Source organism: Porites lutea, chromosome 1 (assembly GCF_958299795.1).
Source record: "Porites lutea chromosome 1, jaPorLute2.1, whole genome shotgun sequence".
Classification (NCBI taxonomy): Eukaryota; Metazoa; Cnidaria; class Anthozoa; order Scleractinia; family Poritidae; genus Porites; species Porites lutea.
Genome location: NC_133201.1, coordinates 56585501 through 56612121, shown reverse-complemented (window position 1 = coordinate 56612121; position 26621 = coordinate 56585501). Strand labels below are relative to the sequence as shown.

Genomic DNA, 26621 nt, shown 5'->3' with positions numbered 1-26621 from the left:
TTTGAACAAAGCGCAGTGATGAGTTGTTCCTTTGGCGTCAATGCATGTTAATTTATAGAAATATGGCTGTGTTTGCGGAGTAGATTTTTACTTAGCCCCAAAAATGGCTACTAAGGAAATGGAATCGTAAGTACAACAGTTTTTTTCCTTTTTAAATATGATTGTCGTTCCTGAAGTCCTGTTTTCTTTTCTTTTAGCACCGTCCAGATGAGGCTCTACACGCTCACAAAAAGGCAGTTTGTTTTGGTTTTCGTAGCGTTTTTCGTGGCTTTCTTTCTCACGGTTATTATCGGAATTGCAGGTTTGTCTCCATAAGTAACGTTAGTTCTTGCCTCGTGAAAAGTAGCAATGTATTCTCTAGATGTAAGCCCTTTTCTATGCATTTCAATACTCTTAGTTTTACAATCAACATTATTACTTGGGAAACTTGAAACGAGCTAAATCGTGCAATAACTGCCAGTCACTCCCGCCTTCAATTTTAGGTATTAGTGAAGTCTCGCGTTAACTACAGGGGTGAAATTCCATTGTAAAACATGGTTGTCATCTTACGTATACGGAACGAGATATCCCGGTAAAAATTGGACCAGCTGCAAAAAATCGAATATTTCCAATGTTAAAGAAAATGCCGTGCAACGACGAGATTATGCCTTAAATAGGGCAGTGTAAATTTCTTAATTTACATTTCGAACTTTGGCTGATCGACGAACTTGCCTCGCAGTGTTCTTGTTCACTTAAAAAACAGCTGAATATTGTGTAAATATTTTCAGGTGAATTGTCTTGAAAGGTCGACCACTGAAATGTGCGACTTAACAATGATAATTACGATAAAGGTCCGAGAAATTCTTACTAGTCAGCTGCCCAGTATCCATGTTTTTAATGCACACATTTACTATATGTATTTTAAATTAGTTTGTTCTTCCTGGTTTGTTCTCCACTTTCACTTACTACAATTATTAGGAAAATAAACTATTTCCTGTTATTCGATCGTGATGTTTAGTAGTAAAAAATATTCTGTTATTCAATCTTACAAGTTATTCACTCCTATTTCAATGCAATTTAATAGTAATTAGTTTAAGTAATTCTTACAAGTTGTGAAAGGCAAGTTGCCTTGAACGTGTGTTATTGCAAAATCAGAGTTCAACTGTTGTGTCCAAATTTGGGTTTTCATAACATAGATCATCTTATTATCAGGGATCTATATTCATTTTTTCCCAGAGTCGTCAGCCAGGCAAGTAAGCCTGATGGCATACTTGCCCGGTTGCAATTTTCGTTGCCTGGGCAAAAGTGCAGAATTATGTAAAAGAATGGTGGAAATTGAACATTTCTGATCAGCGTCACTGTTGACTACAACATGCTACAGGACTAGGCTAAACACAGTTTATTTACGTTTTACAAGTAGCCATGGTTGGTCACTTTGCCATGAGGGCAAGACGGTGAACTTGTGTTTTTCCTTGCGCAAGGTAGTGGCTCCTGGATCACCTTTTGCTTCTGTAGAAGGCAGCGAAGTGTCTTTTTAAAATGTCACATCTTGATGGGTTCACTGAAGGCGACAAAACACCTTCTAAAAAATGCCACATCTTGATGAGTGCTATGGCATTTTCTATGAATGACCTCTGAATGCAGTACTTCACAAAAAACTGAGCCTGAGATCTTTTTTGTAGAAATTACTGCACCATCAAACAGGGGCGTACATGCCTTTAAGCAAATAAGCACGGCTTACAAGTGATTCGCACGGTATGAAATGTACTGGCAAAGAGCCGTGTATTTTCCTTTGTTTGATCATCTCCTACAAGAACAAAATGACAGGCTACGGTCACAAGAGAATTGTTTCATAGGACAATATCTTGTTCCAGCAAAGCTGAATGCTTTGAACAGTGGAGTACAAGATAAGCTTTATGAAACCCAGAAAATCGATCTTTCAGAGAAGAGAGACTTTGACAATGAAATTTTAAGGTGGCAAACAAAGTGGTCTCATTCAACTGATGAAAAACCAGTGACACATCTCACAGAGACAGCTGTCTCCAGCATGCTAATCCAGACCTTTATCCCAAGGCGGTCACAGTTATTAACATCCTCCTGACAATGCCATTGTCAACTGCCACCCCTGAACGATCTTTTAGCATAATGTGCAGAGTGAAGACGTACTTACGTTCCACGATGAAAACAGAGCCACTTGCCCTGATGCATGCTTACGGGGACATATCCATTGATATGTAGAAGCCGTGATTCGCGAATTTTGTCCCAAATTTCTTTGAGTTCCATCAAGATTTCAGATATGTGTGCAACTAATGGGTCGCTAGTCAGGTCATTACGTTGTTGCTGTTGTTGACCACAACCACAACTGGTTCTTGTTCAATATGGAATCCTGGCATTTGCCAATTAATTTAAGTGCCCAGATTGCACCACATTACATCTCAGAGTACTTAAATTTTCAGAATTTTCCAGGAAGGCAGGTCCCCGGACCCCCCTAGCATGTCGCGTCTTAGGCTGTCACCACACATGCAACATGCATGGATCGCAAAGCAAGGCAGAAACACCAGTTGGCTATATATATAATTTAGGGTTTTTGGGTTGGTAGTTGCAGTGACATCATCGATTTGTGATGTTGAGGTGCCTCGGTTCTGTTTTTCGTCTGTTTTGGCAATCCAGAGATGATTCTCGCAAGAAATTTTGATTAGGAAGTATTTTACAGAAAATATTGCATCAACTTGGCCAACAGATAATTATCAAAATACAAGCGAAAATCGAGTTAAAAGAACAATTGTCAGTGCGTCTCACTTCACAGATGAGTTTGGTTAGGTCGCGCAATATGTTTCTCTAAAGTGCATTTCAGTTGGGCTTTTTTACTGTCAAAATTCTTGTCTTTTTGTCCTGGAATCTAATTTACAATTCATTCTACACCATGGGAAACCTAAATTTAATTTGGCGTTTTCTCTGCTGATGGATCAAAGTTTCAACTGCCGTGTTTGTATTTCTTTCTAAATCTGGCAGCTGGAATACTGCTAAATATGCTTTTCAAATAAAACCAGACAATACAGAAAGAAGAAGAAGAAAAGAAAGAATAAAGTGTACACGTAGGGATCCTCTCACAACAATATTTGTGGTGGGTCACCTATCCAGTTCTTTACCTTGCCCAACAGGGCTTAACTTGAGTGGCGCTAAAAACTCGAGTTTCACCAGGGTTATTGTGATATACGTATTTCTAGTAATATTTGTAAACTGGGCTAAATTTTGTTTGCAAAGTTCTGGGTTGCCCATTGAAGGTTGTCATAAAATTATAATTCTTATTGTTTGGCTCTCTCAAACAAAATGTACATGTACACGTGTCTTTAGTTTAGGGTTACTTATGGCCCATTCAATTCCAAGTTTCTCCTTTCCCCGGCCAGCTTCCCATGGATTCAAACCTTAAAGTTATAGAGTAAGTTCTGTGCCATCTAGTGTGTTGTTGTTGGCTAAAAATATTGTCAGAGGGCGGGGGATGTACATGCTGGCCCTGGAGAGGGTACTCCCTTATATAAGCCATAGACGTGTGTGCCACCCCCAAGGGTATGGCTTTTGCGCCATTTCAGTCTAAAAAGGGATATAGACTTTGCCCTTTTTGGCCTTGAATCAAGTTTAGTTTTCAGGGGAACTAAAGGAGTTGATGAATGTATTTGTCGTTTCAATAGGGACCTTAAGCATCGACAACGAAACGGACAGCGATGATCGCAACCAAGGCAGACTGCGCCAAGGGTTTCACTTTCGGTGGGAAAAACGAAGTTTAAGCAGTGCAGCTTCCCAGACAGACAATGACTTTTTCTTTGCTAAGAACTTTGTCGTGTTACAGTCTTGTTATGGCATTCCAAGACCTCCGTAATTTGCATCTTATAACCTATGACGATTGTTTAATTGACCATTGTGAATTTATTGTTCTTTATGACCACTATTATTTGATTCTTGAGGCTTTCTCTTCATTGCGCAGCTTTTGTTTTTGTTTTTGTTTTGAAGTTAAAAGTAAATACCGATCTCGAACAGCTCTTGGCTTGCAGTTACTCTATTCAGCTGCTGAAGAGAATTCAGTGCTGCTACAATGTTCTCCCATATTTGTCCTCTCACAGAGCTCCTCATAACCACATCATGTTCCAGCTGAGTCCACTGGAAAATAGTTGCCTTTAATCACTATTGGATGAAAACCTGTGAAAATGCTGTGAAAAATATGTGAAATACCCTGTGACAAGAAAACACCCTGTGAAAAACCCTGTGAATTTTGCACAGCCTAAATTTTGAGAAAATTTCAAAATTTAGGACCCTGTGAAAAAACCTGTGACTAAAATAAGCCTGTGAAAAACCCTGTGAAAAAACCTGTGATCAAAGTTTAAGAAAATTGCCTACAAAACACCTCTGAAAAATCCTGTGAAAAAACCTATGAAAAAATTTTGAGAAAATTGCCTAAGAAACACCTCTGAAAAACCATATGAAAATACCTGTGAACAAAAAATGGTTGAAATCGATAACAGCAATTTGCAAAGATGCACTGAAAAAACCTGTGAATAATGAAGGAATGAACCATATGTGTGCTTTTATAAATTATTTTACACATATATATGTCTATAAATAAAACATGCATAATTAAGTAAAATAAAAAGCTGGATGATTTGATGCAAGACATTTGTTTTGCTACTCAGAGTTTCATGCTGCCAAAAGTAACGGTTGCAACCAAACATTGAGATAGAAAATAAAGAACAATGGCATTAGGGTTTACATTGAATGTGGTTTTGCAAAAATTTTTAATTTACGTTGTTATATTACACAAATTTCTGTACAGTGTTCCTACCCCCTTATGCTCCCATGTGATTATCAAGTCCCTATGACACAGTCATGTGTAACAAGAATAATTATGCTTTTGGTTTCTGGGAAAGCGGCAAGTACAACAATCAATATAATTTCCAGGCAAAAATTGTATTTAGATAAGAACCCTTTCACTTGTCACTTAAAAAGACTTTTTCTCAGCTAAGAAGGACTTTACAGAAAACCAATGCTGGCCATATATCTGCTGCATGCTAATAGTGCAACTTAATGACATATGTGATATCTTCCACTTCCACAAAATGATGTTTAAGTTTGAGCATTTTTGGACCTAAATGTTGAAACCTAGTTGAGAAAGAGTTGAAAGAAATCTAAATGTTGTTAAATTTCATTCGACATTGTGTCAACATCTTTGTTCTCAAGGATGTTTGTGTTAAAGCATGACGAGTTATCTCTGTTCTCACCATTTGGTTTAATGCTGGATCATGTTAAACAAGTATAATTATCGTTCTAAATGAGAAAGGCACATGAAATATTTCTCATTTATTATTTACCAGGATAATTAAATGAACACCATGACATTGCAAAGGTGACCACATGTTGAAACCAGCACTGAATTTAACATAGTGGTAAATGCTTATCTTGCAAGCATCAAGTTATGGATGCTTGTGGTTGGTTGCTAAGCACGAATGAAGCATAAGATCAGAGTTGCTTGATGTGATAGCCAAGAGCAATTCAGGTCTAAAACTAAGTCACTGACAAGGTATATTGTAAAATTTTCTTGGTTGTTCGCACAATATGCAACATCATATATCACATCAGCAGCCATGTGCATTCAAATAATTATGTAGTAGGCTGTGTCATAAAAATCAGCCTTGCATTGGATGTGAGCCCATGACCCTCGGCGATGTGTTTTTGTTAGTTCATAAATAAATAAACTTGTCAGTGACGAATAAATGAAAGTGATAATTTGAAAATCATATATTTTAACTAAATAAGCATTTGCTGTAAAGGAAACCTGCTTTGAAGTTGTGAACATAACTGCAATAATCTTTTACTAAATGGCCAGTAAGGGGAGATGGACTGACTTGTGTGACACTTTTTTTTGAAATAGAACATGTTTACCTAATACTTGTTCTACCATCGTAACAAGCGACACCATGACCATGTCAGTCTGAGAGGGGAAATGGATTTCAGACAGATTCCTGCCCAGAACAAAATTGAATAAAGCAAATGATCAAGGGAAAAATTTGGCTTCAAGTAGTAGTATACTTTTTGCAAGGGAGGTCAATCATATTCGGTGATAAATGATGTACTAGTTCGTATTTTTGGTCATTGAAAGGATAGTTTTGGTCAAGCTGTTAAAAAAAAGGTCAAACCTAGAGCTAGTTAAAATAATGGAGCCGTGAAATGTTGTTAATTGTATATCTGTTTATTGTTCATTCAAAGTATTTGTCTATTTCTGATTGGCTAAAATCTCCCAGATAATTCTCCATGACCAGCTACTGTTGACCAGTTTAGGAAGACATAATGCTAATATCAGTATAGTTTCCCATATTGTACTGATAATCAAGTAAAAGGGACAGCAGGAGCACAGTAGTTCAACTGCTTTGGTGGAGATTCAGTCTTAAGTGTTATGAAGAAAAAATAACTTCAGTTGTACAGCCCCAGTAACTCAAACTCTGAAGGGAAATGAAAAACTGTTTGAGTTAGTAAGGAATTTGAGTTATCAGGGTAAATTTCATTGAAATTTAGAAAGCTAAGGGAAGGGAAATTTAGTTTGAGTTACTGGGGAATTCGAGTTATCTGAGGTTTTACTGTAAACTACTGCCTAAAGCAAGTAGGAATCAAGGATGACAACTGCTATTTGAAGAATATCTGCTATCAAAACTAAACATCCACTGCCAAAGAACATGCAAATACATGTATTATGAACATTGAGGCAGCAACTTACATAAGTTTTTAACTTGGAAATAATTTTGATTGAATAATAATTGTTTTAAAAACAATCATTATGCAGCTATCAAGGGGGCTCGATCCACATAATTCTTCGCAAAATAGTGACTCCAAACTGAATGCAAATAGAATATGTGAAACTCAATATAACTTTCACTCTTAGCTTCGAGAACCAAATTAAAGGTGCTAAGAAAAAATGAGACAGGAAAGGACTTTTTTTTCATCATATTCAATTTATCAAAGTGAGGTTGTGCATTTCTAAATGAAATTCATGTCAAAAAAGAAAGGAGAGTTTTTGATCACAAGAATAACAACTTAAAGAATCAAATAACTTAAAAGAAGGAAGCATCTTAGTCAGAGAAAAACAAAACTTAAGCTTACTGTAAAAGTTCAAATTTATATGCTTATCTGTTTTCCCTAATTCAAGTGGCTAAATCTCCAGCCCGCTGTAAGAGTAAGTTCATTCACTGGATGAACCTATCATAAGCAGCATCTTCAAGCGAGTCTGTCCACCCTAATTGAAGAACTGGTAAAGAATGACGTGAATTTATTAGATTTAAATGTGTGATAAATTTGTACAGGAAAAGGGAAAAGCTTTCAGATATGGAATTAATAAAGCGGCATCCGCTCAAGATTCGTTCATGCATTAAAGCTTAAATCAAAGAAAGCAAGAAAAATTGTGTTGTGTAATTAAAATGACCAAAAATACAGCCGTAAGTACTCACCTTAAAGAACTTTTTTTCTTCCATTCGTCATATCATCGAGCTTCTGCTTCTGTATGACAACAGGTAAAAATATCATAAACGGAGACTGACTTCACTTGTGAACTCAACTCTTTTGTTCCGACCTCAGTTTGGATCTCATGCTTGTCCCTCACATATTTTTCTTTAATTTAACCGGTCAAACAAAAAGAATATGCACAAAGACGATCTAGATCGATCCGAACGTTCACAAACCAAGATGGCCGCACTCGGACGAGAAAGACTGGATCCTAGCACCCGAGTTTTGGCGGTTTTGGCGCGAATTTCTGAACGCGGCTTCCAAACTCTCTTCATTCGTTCAATCACAACAAAGATAGAGATGACGTGTAAAAGCTGAAAAGGCAAATACAAGACTTTATTTTTCCCTACATCGATTTGTAATCATGGCCTTTTCTTCGATGAAGTTTTCATTTTTAAAATAATCAAAGACTGGCTGAAAAGGTAAGTGCTATTCTTCCTTTAATTTTGATAAATGGGTTTTTTGTAGAAACATGTTGATACTGGTGAGTTTTAGAAAGGAACTACATATATACATAGCTGTATAGCCTCTTCTCTGCTTCTTCTTATTTTTTTTTTACTATAAACAGGTCCTACGTTCATTTGAAGTTGAGCTATTAAGCTAGTGAATTGTATTAAACAACAACTGGGCAGCAGAGTTCTTGTAATGAACACTTTCAGTTTATATATGGTCCATAATACAGGATTGATAAAACAAGCCTTTTTGTGTATTTAACTGTCGTACATGTTGTTTGGAGTATCTGATCTGGATTCTGGATTCCAGGTACTGGATTTCAGTCCTTGCGCTGTATTTTTGGGATTGTAAGGCCACGGATTCCAGATTCCCTTACAAGGGGCGAGTTTTTAATAACTCAATGATTTACTAAAGTAATTCATTGTTTTGGATGTACGCCCTCATGGTATTAAAACTTAATCCTTAAACACCTTTTTTTCTAACAGTAACAGTACAGTATTTCTTACAGTTTAGGACTTTTCTTTTCTGTTTTAGCTTTTAACAAGCACACCTCTCATCTGTTCTTTATTTCAGATTTTTATATCAAATTGTTGTGAAACTAAATAGCTACTTCTTTTTATCACCTACCTGACTATGAAAACTACTTAACTAATGAAGTTAACTACTTTTGTATAAACAGTAACAAAGACTTCTGTAAAAATGCCTGTGTCTTGATGGCCAAGCTGAATCAAGCACTCAGTACATAGCATTCACACATATCATGCCAGTTCATCTGACAAAAAGTTTGTGGTTTTTTGAAGACTACTAATGTGAGTATCTCTACATTTTTTTTTAAGTTAAGAAGACCATCATCAATCAGGATCCAATTTATTTTGTGTAGTTTTATATGAGATATTAGCTAATAAAATAATTAGACGTATTTACGCTGTATTAGCTAGGAAAATAATAAGATATATTTACCTGTGTTCTTGTTTCTTTATGAGTTGTTGTGGAAGGCATTTTAATGCGATCAGAGACGGAAAACATTGCTAGCTGTTGCTGGTATCAAATGGTTTTTTGTCTGGTGCTTCATAAATAGGATGCAACAGTTACGTATCAAGTTTCCAATATTGTTAACTATTAACTCTCCATGGTAAAGAGAAGAAGAGAGAAAAGAGACAATAAATTATTAAGGGATGAAACCTAAATAAGGGTAATTTTATTTTGAGACATAATTCCCTTGTTACTCAACAAAATCGGCTAGTATCCCACACCTCCATTGATTAAAGGTTAAATTATCCGCTGTTGATTGTATTGTTTGTTTTGACACCCATTTTTCTGCTTAGAATTGTGTTGTTTTTAGAGGCTACTTTTCGTCCAAGCTGTGACTACACTTGACTTGACCAGAAGCAAATTTGTCATAAACATGTGCTTTGTCAGGATGATTCTATTGTTCTCGTCACAGTCACTTTTGTTTTGATTTGACAACTTGATGTGTGTCAGAAGTAGAAAAACAGACCATACCACACGGAATGCGCGAGATACATTTTAACACTCATGTAGTAAATTCTATTGTTTTAAACCAATTTGTCACTGATGAAAAGAAAAAATGTCCAATAATACTGTGACAAGGATCACTTAATAGCAATCTCTTGGTAAAAATATGCTATGATCGTAATAATAATTTCTGTTCTCTTATATCTGGACAGCATTTGAGGAAAATACCTGAAAAATATAATTGGACTCACAAGTAGTAAAATTTTAAAACAACATTTCAATATTACCACGAACAGGAGATTGATTCATATAATGTCAAGTGTCCGTGAGATTACAGTCAAAGGCTGCTGGTCGCCAGATCAAGTTTCCATGCGCATTTCAAAGGGTGAGACTGGTCAAGTCAACTGGAGTCATATATATATCGTACAAATACCCGGCTACAGTTGAGTTTCATCCTTTGTCTCTTTTCTCTTCTTGTGGCCGTTAAATTGAAATCCCAGACAAGCAAACATTTGATACCGACAATGTTAACCATCTCCTGATTGGATTCAAATCCCTTCTAATTTAAAATGACATATATGTACAAACACAGGAACACAGGTAAATAAATCTTATTTTATTAGCTAATACAGCTTAAATGCATGTGTTCAGGTTCCCTGTGACTTGGGGACAGAAATCAGACTTCAACATTAATTTTTTGTTTGGGGAGTGGAGGGGAGATCTCTGGCAACATGCAGCTGCCAGGTTAACTCCTCCCATTTCAGAGGGTTTTTCACAGGTTCTGACCCTGTGAAAAATGCCCTGTTCACGGGTTTTGACATTTTATACCCGGTAAAAAACACTGTAAAAGTTCACAGGTTTTTCACAGGGTCTTTCACAGGTTTTTAACAGGGTAAAAATTCACAGGGTTTTTCACAGGGTTTTGCATGGGTTCTGACCCTGTGAAAAATGCCCTTTTCACAGGTTTTGACATTTTCTACCATGTGAAAAACACTGTGAAAGTTCACAGGTTTTTAACAGGTTTTTCACAGGGTCTTTCACAGGTTTTTTCACAGGGTAAAAATTCACAGGGTTTTTCACAGGGTTTTGCATGGGTTCTGACCCTGTGAAAACTGCCCTTTTCAGAGGGTCTCAACAGTTTCACACCCTGTGAAAAAGGTGTGAAAAACATGTGAGAAAACATGTGAAATTGAACAGTTCACATGTTTTTTCACAGTTTAATTCACAGGTTTTTCACAGCATTTTCACATGTTTTTATCCAATAGTGAATAGCGGCTAAAAACAACATGAAAAATTAATTTTAGTACGAAAAAGTGAGCATTTATAATATTATATTATAAATGCTCACTAGTCTTTTCGACTGGTTGTTCCGTCGTCACTCAGGTTCTAAGACAAACCAAACCTGAAAAAAAAAAAATTCAAGTTAGCAGGTGAAGAAATCGACAAAGTGCTTAACATTTGGATTCTGCTAATCCACAAAGAATATATTTCTCCTTGTACTGAATGACAAGGGGGAAAAGAGGGATTTACATGCAAAAAGTGTAGTTTTATACTTACGTTTTCGCGATAACGACAAACCTCCCTGAATTTCATCATCAACGAAGGCTGGACGACGTTTTGATAATCTTACGCATGCTCAGAAGGTTCACGCGGCAAAATCTCACTTCCGGTCGGCGTCGTCATCCCATTTTGTCGTCGATGCTTAAGGTTGCTATAATTCCAAATGGATAAGAAAGAACGAGTAATATGTGACTTTGAAAGGCATTTTAAGATCAAGAATTCTTTTTGTTGCCATTTTAATCTTATGACAGTCATCATTCCTGCCAGGCCAGGTCTGAAAACAGAAATTGATATTAAAGGCCAGGTCTGAAAAAGGGTGTGATAAAGGGTCAGGATTCTGAGAACTGGATGGCACACCCCCACCAAGAATTTCCAGGAGTACCCCACGTGGGATGCTGGCTCCTACCCAAGATGTTCCAATGGATCAATTGGGGTTCCACTGTAAAGAGAATTATTTATTTTAAGTGGGTCTTTCAATTTAAGAATTTTGAATCATTTTTCAACAGGACCACCTATTATTACAGAACACACCCTACAAGCTTCAGAAATTAGTGAATCAAACGCAAAGTTGACGGTTTGTACTACTTTTAGTGTGTATTGTATTGCACATACTGGCAGAATTATTATATCGACGTCACTTGCTGATAAGACTGATAAATATTAGTAGCTGGTCTTTCAACTTGTCGTACGTACTTGTTTAGAGAAATCAGTGACATTCAACATGCTTTGCATTCTCTTAACCAATCAAAGCATTGTGCTTAGTTCTTTACTAATCTTTACTTATGTTTTTGAAACCTCCTCACTTTAAATCATGTCAGATATAAGTTATTGCTGTAAGTACATGTAGTCTCTGTCTTGATGTTTTAGACTGGTCCCTTTAGGATTGACACTGGAATCTTGTCAACGTTTAACCAACAACTCTGGATTCTATGCCAAATTAAGCTGAATGGAACCAAGCCAGGTAAATATGTTATAGTAATAAAAGATCTATAGTCGTACAAATGATTAATTTATTGATAAACCCAAGCCAGTGCAGTCCCAGGATAAATACTGACCAATTTCCTAAATGAGCACCAAAGTTGAAGCTTCTATAGGTGGTTCCAGGGACATTGGACAACCTGGAAATTCTTTGGATTTTTACTCCCTGGGTCTCTGAGTGATTCAGACAGGATATTGGCTAGATTTTAACTTGGAAAGGTTTTTTCATTAAAAATATATTTATTTATGAAAAATTTGACCGACTTTTGTAAAACGGTGGGAACTGGTGTGAATCCATGCCTGCAAGCGAAACTGACATGGACAGAATGACTGGACAACCAATTACAATTTGACAAACAATAAAAGACTGTTAAACTGTGATAAAAGATGGATCGAAACACACCTGTAACATTTGGAGTCTTCATAGCCAATAACATTACGGCTTAAAAACCATGCAGGACTATGCTTACTGGGATGATCATATTCCACCTACTTATCTAATAAAACAGCTACTTTAATATTATTACCAGAACTGGTCATGAAAATATCATGCAGAAATCACTTGAAATATTTAGAACTACATTGTTTAAGTACAATTGAACACCACTGAAGAAACCACCCAAGAGCCAGGGGGGGACTCCCATATGAAAGGGGCAGAGATGCTCATCGGAAATTTTGAGTTAGACCCCTAAAGGAGACCAATCTGGGCGTGGCCCAACCATTTTTGGACCCCTAAAAGAGACCATTTTAAATTTTAATCACATGAATCGAGTAAATAAAATGAACTGAAAATATATAATTTTTTTATATTTCTTCATGTGCAACTCTAAAAGAGACCTTTAATACTAAATATAAAAGGCATTTTGCTCAGAACACCCTAAGTGAGACCAAAATTTGAAATTTACACCACCAAGTGAGACAACAAGCATCCCTGCCCCTTTTATATGGGAGTCCCACCCAGGGCATTGTATTGCTTTTTTTTAAAGTAATATATATATGGAATTTTTGTCTTTACAGGGACTGCATTAATTCAAAGGTTTCATCTAAGTGTTAAACTGCTTGGAAGAGCCAAGGACAGCAGCTACCATCTTATAGGAACAGCTGCTTACAACAGAACACGTGAACTTAACTGCAATAAGGTGTTTCTTAATTCACTGTATATTCAATTCTCTCTCTTCAACAAGATTTACCACCTTAATCATTCAAGACTTGGTCCCATCTGGCATAAGTGCTCAGTTCCTAGAGTGGCGTAGCAGATGCCTGCATGGTTAAAGTAATAGGTATCTACGGGTGCTTTCCAAAAGCCAGAATTTGCAGGCCAGACCTTAAAAATGATTTGAAAAATGAAATATTAGTCTTTTCAGAAAGTTTTTACTAAAACCTATATTTGCCGTGCATACCAATCAGGAATAAACTGATATGACTGGATAGTTCTGATTAATAGCTGAATTCTCCTTAGGACTGGATTGGTCTGGCCAACCTGTTCTGACAAATGGTAAGGCGTCTTGATTGAGATTTTTGAACTGGTCGTGAAATCTTGGAAGCATTTATGACGAGTCGCAAAGTCTCATTTTTGCATTTCTTCATGCCTTCAGGGCTGTCATTAAAATTTCAGGTTGCTGGGGTAATGATACAAGTAGGCGGGAAGTCCAACAGCTAGGGATTTTGTTCGGTTCTATTTTTCCTACAAAAGCAGGCAGGGGTCACTTTCATAATAGCCGGGGCCCCGGCTCCTAATGACAGCCCTGTGTCTTGGAGCCAGTTGACTTTGATTTTCTCGCAATAAGACTAATTATTAGTCTTGGTTTTTGAAGGCCTTGGTGATTAGTCATAAGTTTATGATACAGGTTCTTTCACTAACCAGGGTCATTCCACTTAATATACACCTACTTTTTATAGGTTATCTTGCTTCTGACTGCATTTACAGGTAGTTCACATTTACTTGATTGATGAATTTTACAATATTATATGTTCTTATGAACTTTTCACCTCAGGAATGCAAGCCATTGGTGATTCTACATCTTGGATACATCGATTTTCCATCTTATGTTGCTGTTGTTAGTTTTCACAACCTCAACTTACCGAAAGGAATTCAAATCAGTGACATTGACTTTCAGGTAAGATTATATCGAAAGTTATCTCTTTCTGTGTTACAAATTTGTATACATCAGTCACATAATGGTATAATGTTCATAATTTTTGTTATTAATATTGATTTTTGATGTTGTGTTTGTAGTTGAAATACTACAATGCAGACTTCACGCAGGTGGAAATATGGTTTAGATTTGTTTTTCTGGTTCTCACATTCATGGTCACAGTAAGCTCCTTTTCTCTTTCTTTCTAATTCAAAATGGACTGAATTAAGTTTCTTTTGTTTTTGTGCTGTGATAAATCTAGGTGGCTTGATCTGTTATTAAATGAAAGTTTTGTTGTTTCTAGTGCATGTTTGCCCATTCTCTGAGAAGGTTTCCACTACATGAGTGGTCAATTGAACAAAAGTATGTGACATTTACTATTTTTACCATAAATTCTTGTATTTTTATTTCCTTTATGGCATAATGTCTTCTGCATACAGATAATTGTATCAGTCAAAACAAGCATGTTGGTTTATTTTTTCTTTGCAAAGGTGGATGTCACTTCTCCTTCCATTGTTATTGTTGTACAACGGTAAGATTTTAGTACTGGCAGTGTAATTTTTAATGCAAGACAAGTACTTTTTCTTTTCTTTACAAGCAAGGATCATTACCTGTCCCTGTTTGGTTAGCCCTAGCCTTTACAGAAGGGGTGGCGAATGGTACCTTGAAAAATGAGGGTCTCGGAAAAATTTTGGCAGGATCGCGAAATCTCGGAAGCGTTTTTGATAAGTCTCGAAGTCTTGTTTTTTCATGGTTTGCTTTTACTTTTTTTGAGTCTCGAAACTTTTCAACAAAGAGTCTCGGGCTCGGCTTTCTAACTAGGATCTCGGCATCTCGGCGAGTCTCAGATTTTACCATTCGCCACCCCTTACAGAGCTGTACACAGTGATGTGTTATTGAGTCACCAAATGAATGTAACTGGAATATGTTTAATTTTGTGGTGATGTTTCCTGGTTGTGAGCCTTGCAACTAATTGGGCACACAGGGCTGTCACTAAGGGCCACGTGGGGGCTGGCTTCTTAATATTAATCAGCTTAATTAGAGATTAATTTCTTCAGAAACTGAGGATTTTCATAAGAGCTGGTGGCCGGCAAAATTTGCTGGATATTTTTTGTGAACTCGCTGCCTACTTTTCTTTGGCAGTTATACCCCAGTGTAAAATATAGAGTATTCATGTGCTGTAACTGAATAAAAAAGCCAGAATTTAGTGATGTCTGTGTTCTGTTCAAACACTCTAATTTTTGCTCTAGAATGCTGAAATGCACTCTAAGAGGCCCAAATGTCAAAATTTTCCAGAAACTCACATCTTCAGCGCTTGCAAGTCATGCCTTAATTTGGCGGGAGTTTTTTCCTTCTCCACCTATAGCTACTCCAAAGCTTTTGCCACCAGCTACTTTAAATCTTATTGAAAACTGTGGAAACTAAAGGAAAATGGAACTAAAAGACCTTCCTAGCTATATTCATACAGTTCCCCAATCATGATTATTAATTGAATAAAGAGGGGTACCTGGCAACTGGAAATCTTAGGGACTAGCCCTGGGCAGGCACCCTGTTATTTTCTATAACAGACTTGATGAGTGAAAGGTTAATTTTATTTAAAATTTGCTTTCCTGTGGCAGATCCATTGTTTCCACTGAACTTCTTGGTTGATAGCTGGGTGCCCAGCATGTTTGACTCAGTCTTCCAGGCATCTTTCCTCTGTGCACTTCTGCTCTTTTGGTTGTGTGCATTTCATGGCATCAGACAGGTTTGCGACACTAACCCTTCTTTTAGTTAAATTGAAGTTTGTTGCCGCTGTAGCTTGAATAAGTGAATAATTATTCATGTTAAAGCTTTATCTATTATATTATTCATTTATTTATTTTTAATTAATCATTTCACTAAAAATTGACTGATGTACCCCTGTATCTCCACCCGTCTTGACTACAGTAGTTTGTGCTATTTGCCAGGGGAAATGACCTCCATGTACATGTATCCTGTATCACCAGCTTAACCTAACTTAATTCAGCATAACAAAATTTTTGTCTTAAATATTGTTTATTACAATTCAGCTATATCATAATTTGGTTGTCTAGAAATCGCTGTAATTACTGTAATACTTTATTTTACAGGGTGTCAATATTGTTGTTAATATTAAAAATAAATAAATATAATATGATAAATAATTAATTAAATTAATATTGACAATACTGCTGATAGTAATAGTGGGTGCCTGGATCAAAGGCCTAAGGGACTGATCATGACTGATAAACTTCTAGATTCTCCTTTCTATTTGCTGTCTGTAAGTGCTTGGGAATCAATGGAAGAATTTCTTAATTCATCAGCAGTTACTTAGTGCTTTATTCTCCCTTACATGTTATTCTGATTGTGTGTTTAATATTGTTCTTGCAGAGTGAAAGGCGACTGAGTTTTTACCTTCCAAAGGTTCTGATTGTTGGCGTTCTATGGGTTTCAGCTTTCACTTTGTCATCTTGGCAACAGTGAGTCTTTGTATTAGTTGTGTTTCTGACATTCAGAGTCACAGGGTTCGCATGCACCTTGAAGTCTTTGAAAGTCGTTGAATTTTAAAATAAAAATCCAAGGCCTTGAAAATTGCAGTCGGTGCTGGAAAGTCCTTGAATTTCACTTCTAACTTTATCCAACCCACATTCTCAAGTGCCTAAAAGCAGCAAACACAGAAAGACCTTCAGGATAGGATTGCTCATGTTGTGGAAGAACTTTAAAAGACATAGACTCAATAGGCTCTTTTTTGCACTGAGTGGAGTCCTTGGAAAATAGGAAATGTGTCCTTGAAAGCCTTTGAAAAGTCCTTGAATTTTTTGTTCAGAAAAAAGGGTACTAAGCCTGGAGTCAGATATGATAATAAAGACTGATTCCCTGATGCAGTTGGTACTTCTTATGCATAAAATATATAGCAGTATAATTCCCTTTCTCCTGGCATCCTTATTCTCAAAGTCTTTCTCTCATTAACCATTTCATACCTCATCGCCTTCAAAGTTGTTCCCTGGTTGCAGCTGTTGATTTCTTGGGGAGGTTAATATTCACGAATCTCAACTGGCTGGAGGCAAACCAGCTCGCTGTCTTTATAAAGGTGGCTGAAGTTGAACTTGGGACTGCAAGAACAATCCAGCTTAGCAGCAGTTGGTACTGGACTTAAAACTGGGGCTCTTAATGCTCAAACATTAAGTTTCCTTCTCATAATTATATAATTTGGAGGATTAAGCTACTTGTGTGTAGCTTTACTCTCTTGAGGAGGCACCATTCTAGTACAGACATCTCTGTAGAGCTAGTTTTGAAGGGATCATGCTGAAAAATGACTTGCTTTCCAACAGGTATAATGAACTAGAAGATCCAACCTATCAGTATAAGATTGATATTGGCCACTTCATGGTAAGAACCCTTTAAGATGCCTAAAATCAAAATTGAGTATACAACCAATACCTAAAAAGTCATATTTTTTTCAATTGAATGAGGCAAATTCTGAAAAATAGGTAATACTAAGGGAAAGTTGGAATCCTAATTTCTCGAATCCTTAGTCTTTCCCCCCTCTATCAGTAAAACAAGGTACTTTTACCTCTTGAGCTGAAAATTCGAACCAATTTGCTTTTCCCATATCAGGATTCCACTGCAAAAAGTAGTTATCATCATGCCATGAGCTGCCTGGTTAGCTCAGCTGGGAGAGCGCCGGTCTGCTGAGGGGGAGGGCGCGGGTTCAAACCCTGGCCACCAGACCAACACTAAGGGTCTTAGTAACTGTGGAGAAAGTGCTGCCTTTGCAATGACATCTGCAAACGGTTAGACTTTCTAGTCTTCTCGGATGAGGATGAAAAACGTAGGTCCCATCTCACAGCACTTTCACTTATCTGGTTCTTGTGGGACATAAAAGAACATACACCACTGTTCGAAATGAGTAGGGGACGTAGATCCCGGTGGTGTGGCCAACCTCTCCTGGGCTGGGTAGGTTATCTACAAGGACACTTAAATTGGAGCCTCGACGCTCTGTTGTGTATTCTGCACCATATGGTGGAGGTGATGAAATAAATAAATTGGAAACTGACTGAAACAAAAAAGTCCTACCTCCCAAACACTGGGTATGACTCGGGAGGTGTTTATATGGAGCTCCAGATCCTGAAACTCATGGAGGTCGAGACCAAAAGTCAGAACTGGCAAAACAAGACTGGTCATCATGAAAATGTTTTAACATTATTAAAATTTATTATTTTATTATTAGTAGTAGTATTATTATTACTTTTAATTATTATTAAAATAGGCTTTTCCTGAGAGTTTTCGCTTAAGATCCAACACTGCTGTAAATAGTATATATTTTCTTGAGAAATAATATTAATTATACAGATCTGGCTGAACATTCCTGATTCATAGTGAAATTCTCTTTTTCTTCAGGGCCTGAAGGTGTTGTTCTTCACGATTGGTGCAATTTACTTGGTTTATCTGGTGTACTTGTTAATCAGGGCATACAGTGAACTTAGGGCTATGCCTTACTTTGGTAAACATCTTAACTTTTTATTATTTTCTCACAGTAACTCCCAATGAAAAGCTCAATTCCTTTTTATAGCTGTAACAACAAATTCGCTGTTGTATACAGACCTTTTTTTCCAATACTGTGAGATAGAGATGGCTACAACATCTAATTCATGCAAACACACAAACAGTGTGTTCCAATGGTACAGTCATCAATGCATTGAAACTGATTAGTGTCAAATTCGATCTGACTTTGAGTGAATGCCCTAGTTGCAAATACCCGCTAAAAACATAACAAGCGAGAGCAAAATATGAGGGGTACTTGCCATTTACATGGGAAAACTGGAAATTCGGGTTTGGAAAATTTAATGGTTTGCAATATTCTGTTTGGGAAGGTTCAGAAAGTATGGGCTGTGATTTGAGGCGATGCAATTTTTTTGGTCTTTTGAACTTGTTTGGCAGATTTGGACATACTTTGTAGTGGCTTGTACTACAAATTTCATGGTTTTATGTTTCTGCACAAGGTTTGCACCCGGAAGCACCCCAGGTCACATGACCTCTAAAGGTGGTGGGGGAAAGGATACAGGGTATCCAGTTGTTACATTAATGTAAACAGAATTATAAATTATGCCATAAATCCTCTATAGTCTAAGAGAAGAGGGTGGGAGGTGTATTTCTGGCAAATGTGAAAGTGGTAATGAGTATTTTACAATGGTAACCCCAGAATAACATATAAAATCAAAAGTTTTGGACTTCACCAGAGACAATCAATAGACGTTTCGATTTTGTGGGGACAATCATGCCTGATTTTAAAAAGTGTAAGCTAATTACAAAGATTGTTTTTTGTTCTTTCTAGATTTATTACAAAAAGTTTTCTTACATTACATGTTTGATAAAATTTTTGTTAACAGATGTTCGGCTCAAGTTTCTTACTGGTCTTATGCTAATTGTTTTAACAATAAGGTAAGTAAAGGTTCCATTCTTTTGCCCCCGTGTAAGGTAATTGTGAAAATCTGGTAACGAGGAAATTTTTGCTTGTGGAATCCGGAATCTGGGGCTTTGAAATTCGGAAATCAGCTCAAGGTATTCGGAATCCCACTTATGATTTGATTTCGGAATCAAATAAAGGTCCATTGACAAAGAATGTGGAATCTGGTACTTGGAATCTGGAATCTAGAATCTTCTGCATGGAATCCAGGATCCAAGACTATCTTGTATTACTTTACATGGAGTGAGATTCTTTTACACCAACAGTATTATCGGACTAGCCCAGAGTTCAGACAGGTTATTTAAAACCTGGAAAGTCATGGAATTTAAGAATTTCATTTTCCAGGCCTGGAAAGTCATGGAATTTGATTGTCAGTCATTGAAAGTCATGGAAAATTAAATTATTTTGGGGGTAGATAAGTTACTGCAGATGACAAAGCAAGGACAATGTAAGATAAAGAGGAGTGATTAAACAGCTCAAATGGCACGCCTTTTTGGGACACCAGAGTTGGTGTCTGTTGAAGTATTTAAGTTCGAAAATACCTTAAAACACGGAAGGTTTTGAAAATTTTTTAAAGTGACGGCTAAACATAAGGTCATGGAAAACTTGAAACGGTCATGGAAAAAGTCCTGGAAAGTCCTGAAATTTGAAGAGCGTTAAAGAATACGAACTCTTGTTTATCCCCTTTGTGACAGCGTATTATAGACCAAAAAGCGAGACATGCAAGAGGAAAAGCAGCCAATGTAAAAACCACAGACATGAGCCTTGCTATGACCTCGTCTTTATTTAATGTACTCACCAGGGACCATAAATTCTTTAACTTTTGTATGGTCGTGTTTGGCAACAGTTTGTTTTATTTTAATAATATTGTTTCATTTTAATGATAAACCTGAATTCATGAACATTTTCAAATAAATGCTATCACAGATAGAGATGACTTTTCCCTGTGTTACCAAATATCAAGTCAACAATGTATCAGTATTGAGCTGCATTTTTATTTGTTTGTTAGCGTTACCATAAGTTTTGCCTTATTTATGGTTGGACTAATTGATAAAAACATACATGTAACATCCATCACGTACTTAACCTTAATATTGAGATCTACTTGCAGTTAAACAAATTCTTAGTTGATCAAGCCTTACTCATTTGTCACTGCCTTTGCTGTTGTTTTTCAGTGTGGTGATCACCGGCCTTCGATTTGGAACAGGAGTTTTACAAGACAATTTTGTTGCTGACCTTGAAACTCACTATGACAACTATATCCTTTAGTAGCTATGAGCAATGTCAACGACCCCCCTTCCAGAGTTCACTGCAACTAATCAAATTTTCAGAATCTCAGAAGAAGATAACCTCTCCCGCAGACGTTCTTTTGGCTCGTCATGCAATCCTCCTTAGGAACGTCTGCATGGGACGCTAAGAAGGAAGAGCTCGATTTTGATTTTGAATTTTCTCAAGGGTCGCAACAGTCGAATGGCATTCGTGCTTGATGCATGACGGCATTCGTGCTTGATGCATGAAGTATTAATACCTTTTAATAAGCGTTGACATCTCGTACGTCAAAAATGGCAACCGGAAGATGATATTTTCTTTCTTTCAGTGCTCTGACTCGACAAATTCGTACAGCGGGAGTTAAAACAAAGGTATTCAGATTTGTTGTGGTGAGACAGGAGCGTTCCATCAAGCGAGACATCGAACTTCCGGTTGCTATTTTATGACGTCCGGGGCGTCAGTGTTCCTGTTGCTTAAGCTCGCTGTTCCTATACGTCTAACCCTGGTTTTTTTTTACAGTTTGCTTTTGTTCGTATTAATGTATATCCATCTGAGTGACCGTATAAGTTTATTTTAAGTGTGTTTCCTTGACGCTGTTTACCCGCAGAATTCCTGACATTTTTTGGCTTGCTCAACTTTTACCTGTACACCATGGCATTTGTATATTCCCCATCCAAAAACGCTTTATATGGTAAGCAAGTTGGCTTAGACGTTTTACTTACAACAGCATAGGTAATACCGTACGAAACGTTTTCACATGACGTCACGGCGGTCGTATTTGTGTGAAAAGTAATGAAACGGCGGTGATGTTTGTTTACCAAAAAATCCTGTGAGGATTGAAATCTTTTCTCATGCAAAAACTTTTTTGTTCCAAGAAGTTTGCATAGCTGTTGACCACTTGAATGAAAACGATTTATGTTGTCTATATGTAACAACCCTCGTTGGGAGTTTGAAATGGTAATTCCCCTCCGTATATAAGCCTCAGAATGTAAGAACCTCAAAGAAACCCTTTGAAAATTGTAAGCCAGCGGGGCTTAATTTCGGTATTTTAAGGTATTTGTGCTTTAATCTCAGTGCTCGACTGCAAAGTTCAAAAGCTAAGAGCGTTCAGCTCAGCCTCTTGTTGGCTCAAGAATGGTAATGCACATAGATTCGTCATATTTTCGCTTGGCTTGTTTTAACGATCTCCCGACTATCTGAGAGTCTGGTACGGGCTACACTCAGATTAACTTGTAATCTTTTTGGTTTGTTGGGTTTCAGAGTCGTATTTCCGTGATCATTCCTCGTTTTCAATGCTGAATGAATCTGAAGATGAGGATAATATATACAGGTGAGAAGTCTGCCCTTACAACTCAAAAAATAAAAGAAGATATAGGGGGAAATTTCTTTGTTGGCAAACCTTGTTTGTGTCCTAAGGGTGTACCTTGGTTCCAGAGGTTTTTGAAAGGAGAAAGAAAACCTCTACAACTAGTGTACCAATGGCGATGTATGCCTTGGTTATTGAGCGCTTTTATTTTCTGTTCTCTTTGCTCGTTCAACACTTCGGAAGTGCTAGCCTCTGGCATGAGACCATTCATTATCAATTAAATATAGACAGAGAATGTATATCTGCTAAACATCCATGGCAAGGCCTCCCGAGGGGGGCGGGGAGGTTGGTTATCGTATAAAAATGACGGGGATCCTCGTCGGAAAATTAAACATCTAAAGGAGACCAATCTGGGTCTAGGCTAAAAAATCATCCGTCCCTTCACCCCCCTCCCCAACCCCATGCACCAGGATTCAGACAATTCTGGGTGTGGAACAGGCCTTTATTTGACCACTAAAGGAGACCATACTTCAACACAGTATGGCGGCTGTTTTCATTTTAATTTCGGAATTTCTTTACGCCCAACTCAACGCGCTACCCCTAAGAAAGACGACAAGCGTCCCCGTCGTTAGGGACTAAAAGAACGCAAATTTACGTTTTAAGCGACGTTTTCGCTGCCGTTGCGTCGGGTCCTTGGGATTTCCTGGTGATGCGGTAGCGGAAAGTGTTATAATAAATATATATGTCAGAAATATTTTTACATTTTGTATCATTTTTCATTTCAGCTCTCATGTCGAAAAAGGCCAAATCGCAAGCAGTGACGAGGAATACTAACGCTACTTATAACATGGAAGGAATTGAGGCCATTTCACCCGAACTATAGTCGATTCGCTCGATTAGTAGATTATTTCAAAAACTGCTCAACAGGTCTAAAAACAAGTGAAAAACACTCCTATCTGTAGTAATATTCATTATCGTTGCGGTACGTGGTAGAAAGTATAGCCAACTCGACCTTTGACTTGTCTATTCAAGAACGAGAATCACAAACGCAGTTGAAGGTTGTTTTCAGACGTAAAGTAATTAGGCTTCCTTACAAGTCCATTTGACAGTGTATTTTAGTGAAGCCTTCGTTTCAATGGTCACCATTCACTCAATAGTGACATTGGGCGAATCGACGTTGTTCGGGGCGAATCAATCGGCTTCCAATGGAAGCCGGTCGTGTTTTGTATCTCACATTAGTTTGTTTGGAGGGTTAGGAGGTCTGGAAAGAAGAGGAGAGGGGCTGGAATAGAGAGAAGAAGTCGTTACGTCATGTAACCATGGAAACAGAATTTCTGGATCGCAACAAACCGTGCTTCTGCAAGTACGGCATAAAAAAAAGAAACGAAAAAAAAATTGACATGTATGACTTTCCTTGGCGTGATTGCAGTCAGGAACAAAACAGTAGCCCATACCTTTGTTCCATCGTTGGACCATGCAAATAGTCGTCTCTTTTGAGAAACGTGACGCCATACTTCTCCTCTCTATAAAGGAGGGGCCAAGGGTTAAAGGAAACACGCTTTTGTTTCTTATCGCAAAGTAACAAAGCCATCATCAAAAGAGTGGGAGGGGAGAGAGGGGGGCAAAAGAAGTACAAAGAGAACTGAACGTGAGATTTTTTGAGCTCTATTTCCCGACCCTTCTCTCCAAACTAGATATTTTACGTTAATACTCTCCCACTATGTAATTTATTACGTGTTCATGGAAAGATGGCATCGGCAATTCAAAACTAAAGAAAACATGCATATTTCAAGAGAATTTATGAGAGGGGGTAGGGGTAGAGTGTGAATAGGTCAACACCCACCCTGAAAGTAGCGTTTTTTTAAAAAAAAGTGAACATAATACGGATGCGCTACTAAATGAACCGGGCGAATTATCATACAAATAAATCCTTGTCTTTATTGACAAAAGTGGCTAAATGAAAGTTGAAGTAGACTTATACTTTTTTAACTGAAATTTGGTGTCCTTCTGCTTAATCGGAGGTAGAGGATTAAAAGAAACGCTTAGACATATATTTTGAATAAAGTGTATAAGCCCTTGACATTTAATGGTTATGTTAAGACGGTTATCTGTAGATTGACCTGGTCTATTGCTGTATTTATTATATATAACTAAGTTAAATTCAGGCATGTAGAGTAACAAGCCAAGATAGAAATCGAGGTAGATTGAAAATCCCTGTTTGTATTGTGAGTTTACAATCAGCGACGTACAGACACTCGTCAATTTTGTTTATGTTTTGTGTTATTAAAACTTGGCATTTTATTCGTTGCTCTATTTCTTCATTACCAAAGAAGCGTTGTGAAAACAAGGTAATAACCCAAGTTGTATTTTAAAAATATCTTTATAATTAGCGCGCACAACCGATAAAATATTGCACCTGCTACTAAAGATACCGAGTCATGGACCCACTTTAAAGTGACTACACTGTAAGATGTCTTCGCATCAATTGAACTCTAAAAATAATGGTCCAGTTTTGTTGTTTAAGACAATATTTAAGCATTGAAACTGTTTCCTGTCGACTGTTTCTACGGATGGCAAGGATAGATATGGATTGAAGCTTGAAAAAGTTGGGCCAACATTTTCAGGTTTTGATGCTATGACTGACAAAAGCAATAAAAGACACTATGCCAGTAGTGTTTGCTGGTGAAGGTAATTTGTTTGCCGATTTCTTCTTCATAACTGTACCGGAGCATTTTGTGTCTCAGTAAAGGCAGCAACTTATAATCGGACACTCAAACAGGACAATTATGCTGCTTTCTTGCAGCAAATAAGGACTCTGAAAAGTTTCAACCCAGGAGTCATTTCATAAGTAGGTGGAGCATGATCGTCCGGGTGAACGTAGTCCTGGATAGTATACGACTGTTGTTGTTGTTGTTGACAGTGACTGACGTCGAGTTTCGACAAACTCCTTCAGAGTCAAAGTGAGTTGTATCACGTCAGTCTATAAAAAAATTGAAATACGGACAGTTGGCGGAATAAAAATCAGGAAACCCCTGTTCTTAGATTAGACTACGAGTAGTCCCCATTTTTCCTCGGGGATAGTGGAGCGAGGGAAACGCGAGCGCGCGTGAAAATCACTCCACGCGAGAAAAGGTGACACGCGGTGTACGTAGTTTATTCTCAGAAAACATTATGTTCGCGTCCTTATGTTTTAAATGTAAAAGAACGCACTTAAAAAGTGCTCAAAAGTGCTTTTTTAGAATTGACGGGGGACTGGCGGCAAAAGCAATTGCTTTAAAAACCAGCAAAACAAAACACTTAAGTGTAGGAAACACTTACGTGTACGAAATCGTAATACGATTTCCTACACTTAAGTGTTTTGTTTTGCTGGTTTGTTACACACGGTTGTTATTTACATTAGCTAACGTGTAGCCGCCCCCCCCCCCCCACCCCCTCTTAGAGAGCTCCCTCTCTCCGTTTTTCCTTTGTCGGGAGGAGGGTGCGGCTAAAAATATAAATAAATTTCCCACTTTTTCACAGGTGCTTTATATCTGGATGAGTACGTATTAATTCATTACTATATGCGTTTGTCACTGGAGAAAGCGAGTCCAAAACTAGAAATAAGACTCGAACAAGATACGAACCATTTAGACATGAATGCTGTTCGCGTCTTTATATGAGAAGACATGTTCGTACTGAAACTAGACTCACTCACTCACTCACTCGTTCACTCATCAAGTCATCTTGTTTTCCTTCAGCACCTTATTTTCGTCCGATTCATGTCTTTTAGTAAAAAATACTTGACAAACAGGGAAACATTTACACTCTGCAGGAGCAAAAAGGAAGGGGAAGACGAAATGCGACGTGAAGGCTTTTTTCATGTAAATAAATAATTAACCTGCGAACGTAGACTAGAAGCGACGACCGGAAATGCGTTTGCGTTCGCAGGCTAATCCTTGAAAACATCCTACCATATCAAAAAAGGAAACCCAAACAACAGGAAACTCATTTCTATGGTTTCTTTGCAATTCTTAGTGTTCTTTCTTCGACAATGTTTGACTGACTTCCTGTACTCTCGTTCTGCTGTAACTGTCTTCCCGTCTGGTACCCTGATATAGAACTTCCGGATGTCGTACACACTTCCTCACACGTCGCATTGTTTTGCGGTGCTAAGTTGACTGGGCATAAATCAAAAACGAATACTTGATGTAGTCGCCTGCGCTTTACCATAGTTCATAAAGTGGATCAAGAAAGAATGTTGAGTGGGATGTTTATGAAACCCGTCAGACTCCTTTGTTAATATACGTTTACAGGAGAGATGTTTATATCTGGGACTTGGAGGGGTACAACGTCCACTGAAAATAGTATTCTTATCATTCTGATCGTATTGGCCAATAAAAACGTTGCATTTGTTTTTTTTGTCACAATTTGTAAGCTCCATTGACTCTGAAGATGATCATGACTACCGCACAGGTTG

The 26621-nt window shown here is 37.6% G+C and overlaps 1 protein-coding gene across 2 annotated transcripts; it reads left to right on the top strand.

Annotated features, from left to right (window-relative positions):
- LOC140922760 (transmembrane protein 181-like) lies at positions 1 to 24466 on the top strand. Of its 2 annotated transcripts, XM_073372785.1 has the most exons (18): positions 1 to 126; positions 198 to 301; positions 11517 to 11584; positions 11878 to 11971; positions 13006 to 13127; positions 13983 to 14105; positions 14225 to 14305; positions 14428 to 14486; positions 14615 to 14655; positions 15743 to 15870; positions 16515 to 16603; positions 17456 to 17513; positions 18525 to 18627; positions 19514 to 19565; positions 20766 to 20848; positions 21461 to 21550; positions 22120 to 22189; positions 22951 to 24466. In XM_073372785.1, the coding sequence occupies exons 1-18, from the start codon at positions 104 to 106 to the stop codon at positions 22997 to 22999; spliced, it is 1437 nt and encodes a 478-aa protein (XP_073228886.1). In that variant the 5' UTR covers positions 1 to 103; the 3' UTR covers positions 23000 to 24466. The 2 variants fall into 2 exon arrangements, with proteins under 2 accessions (XP_073228886.1, XP_073228894.1); XM_073372793.1 differs by lacking the exon at positions 14225 to 14305.
- The last annotated feature ends 2155 nt before the right edge of the window (positions 24467 to 26621 follow it).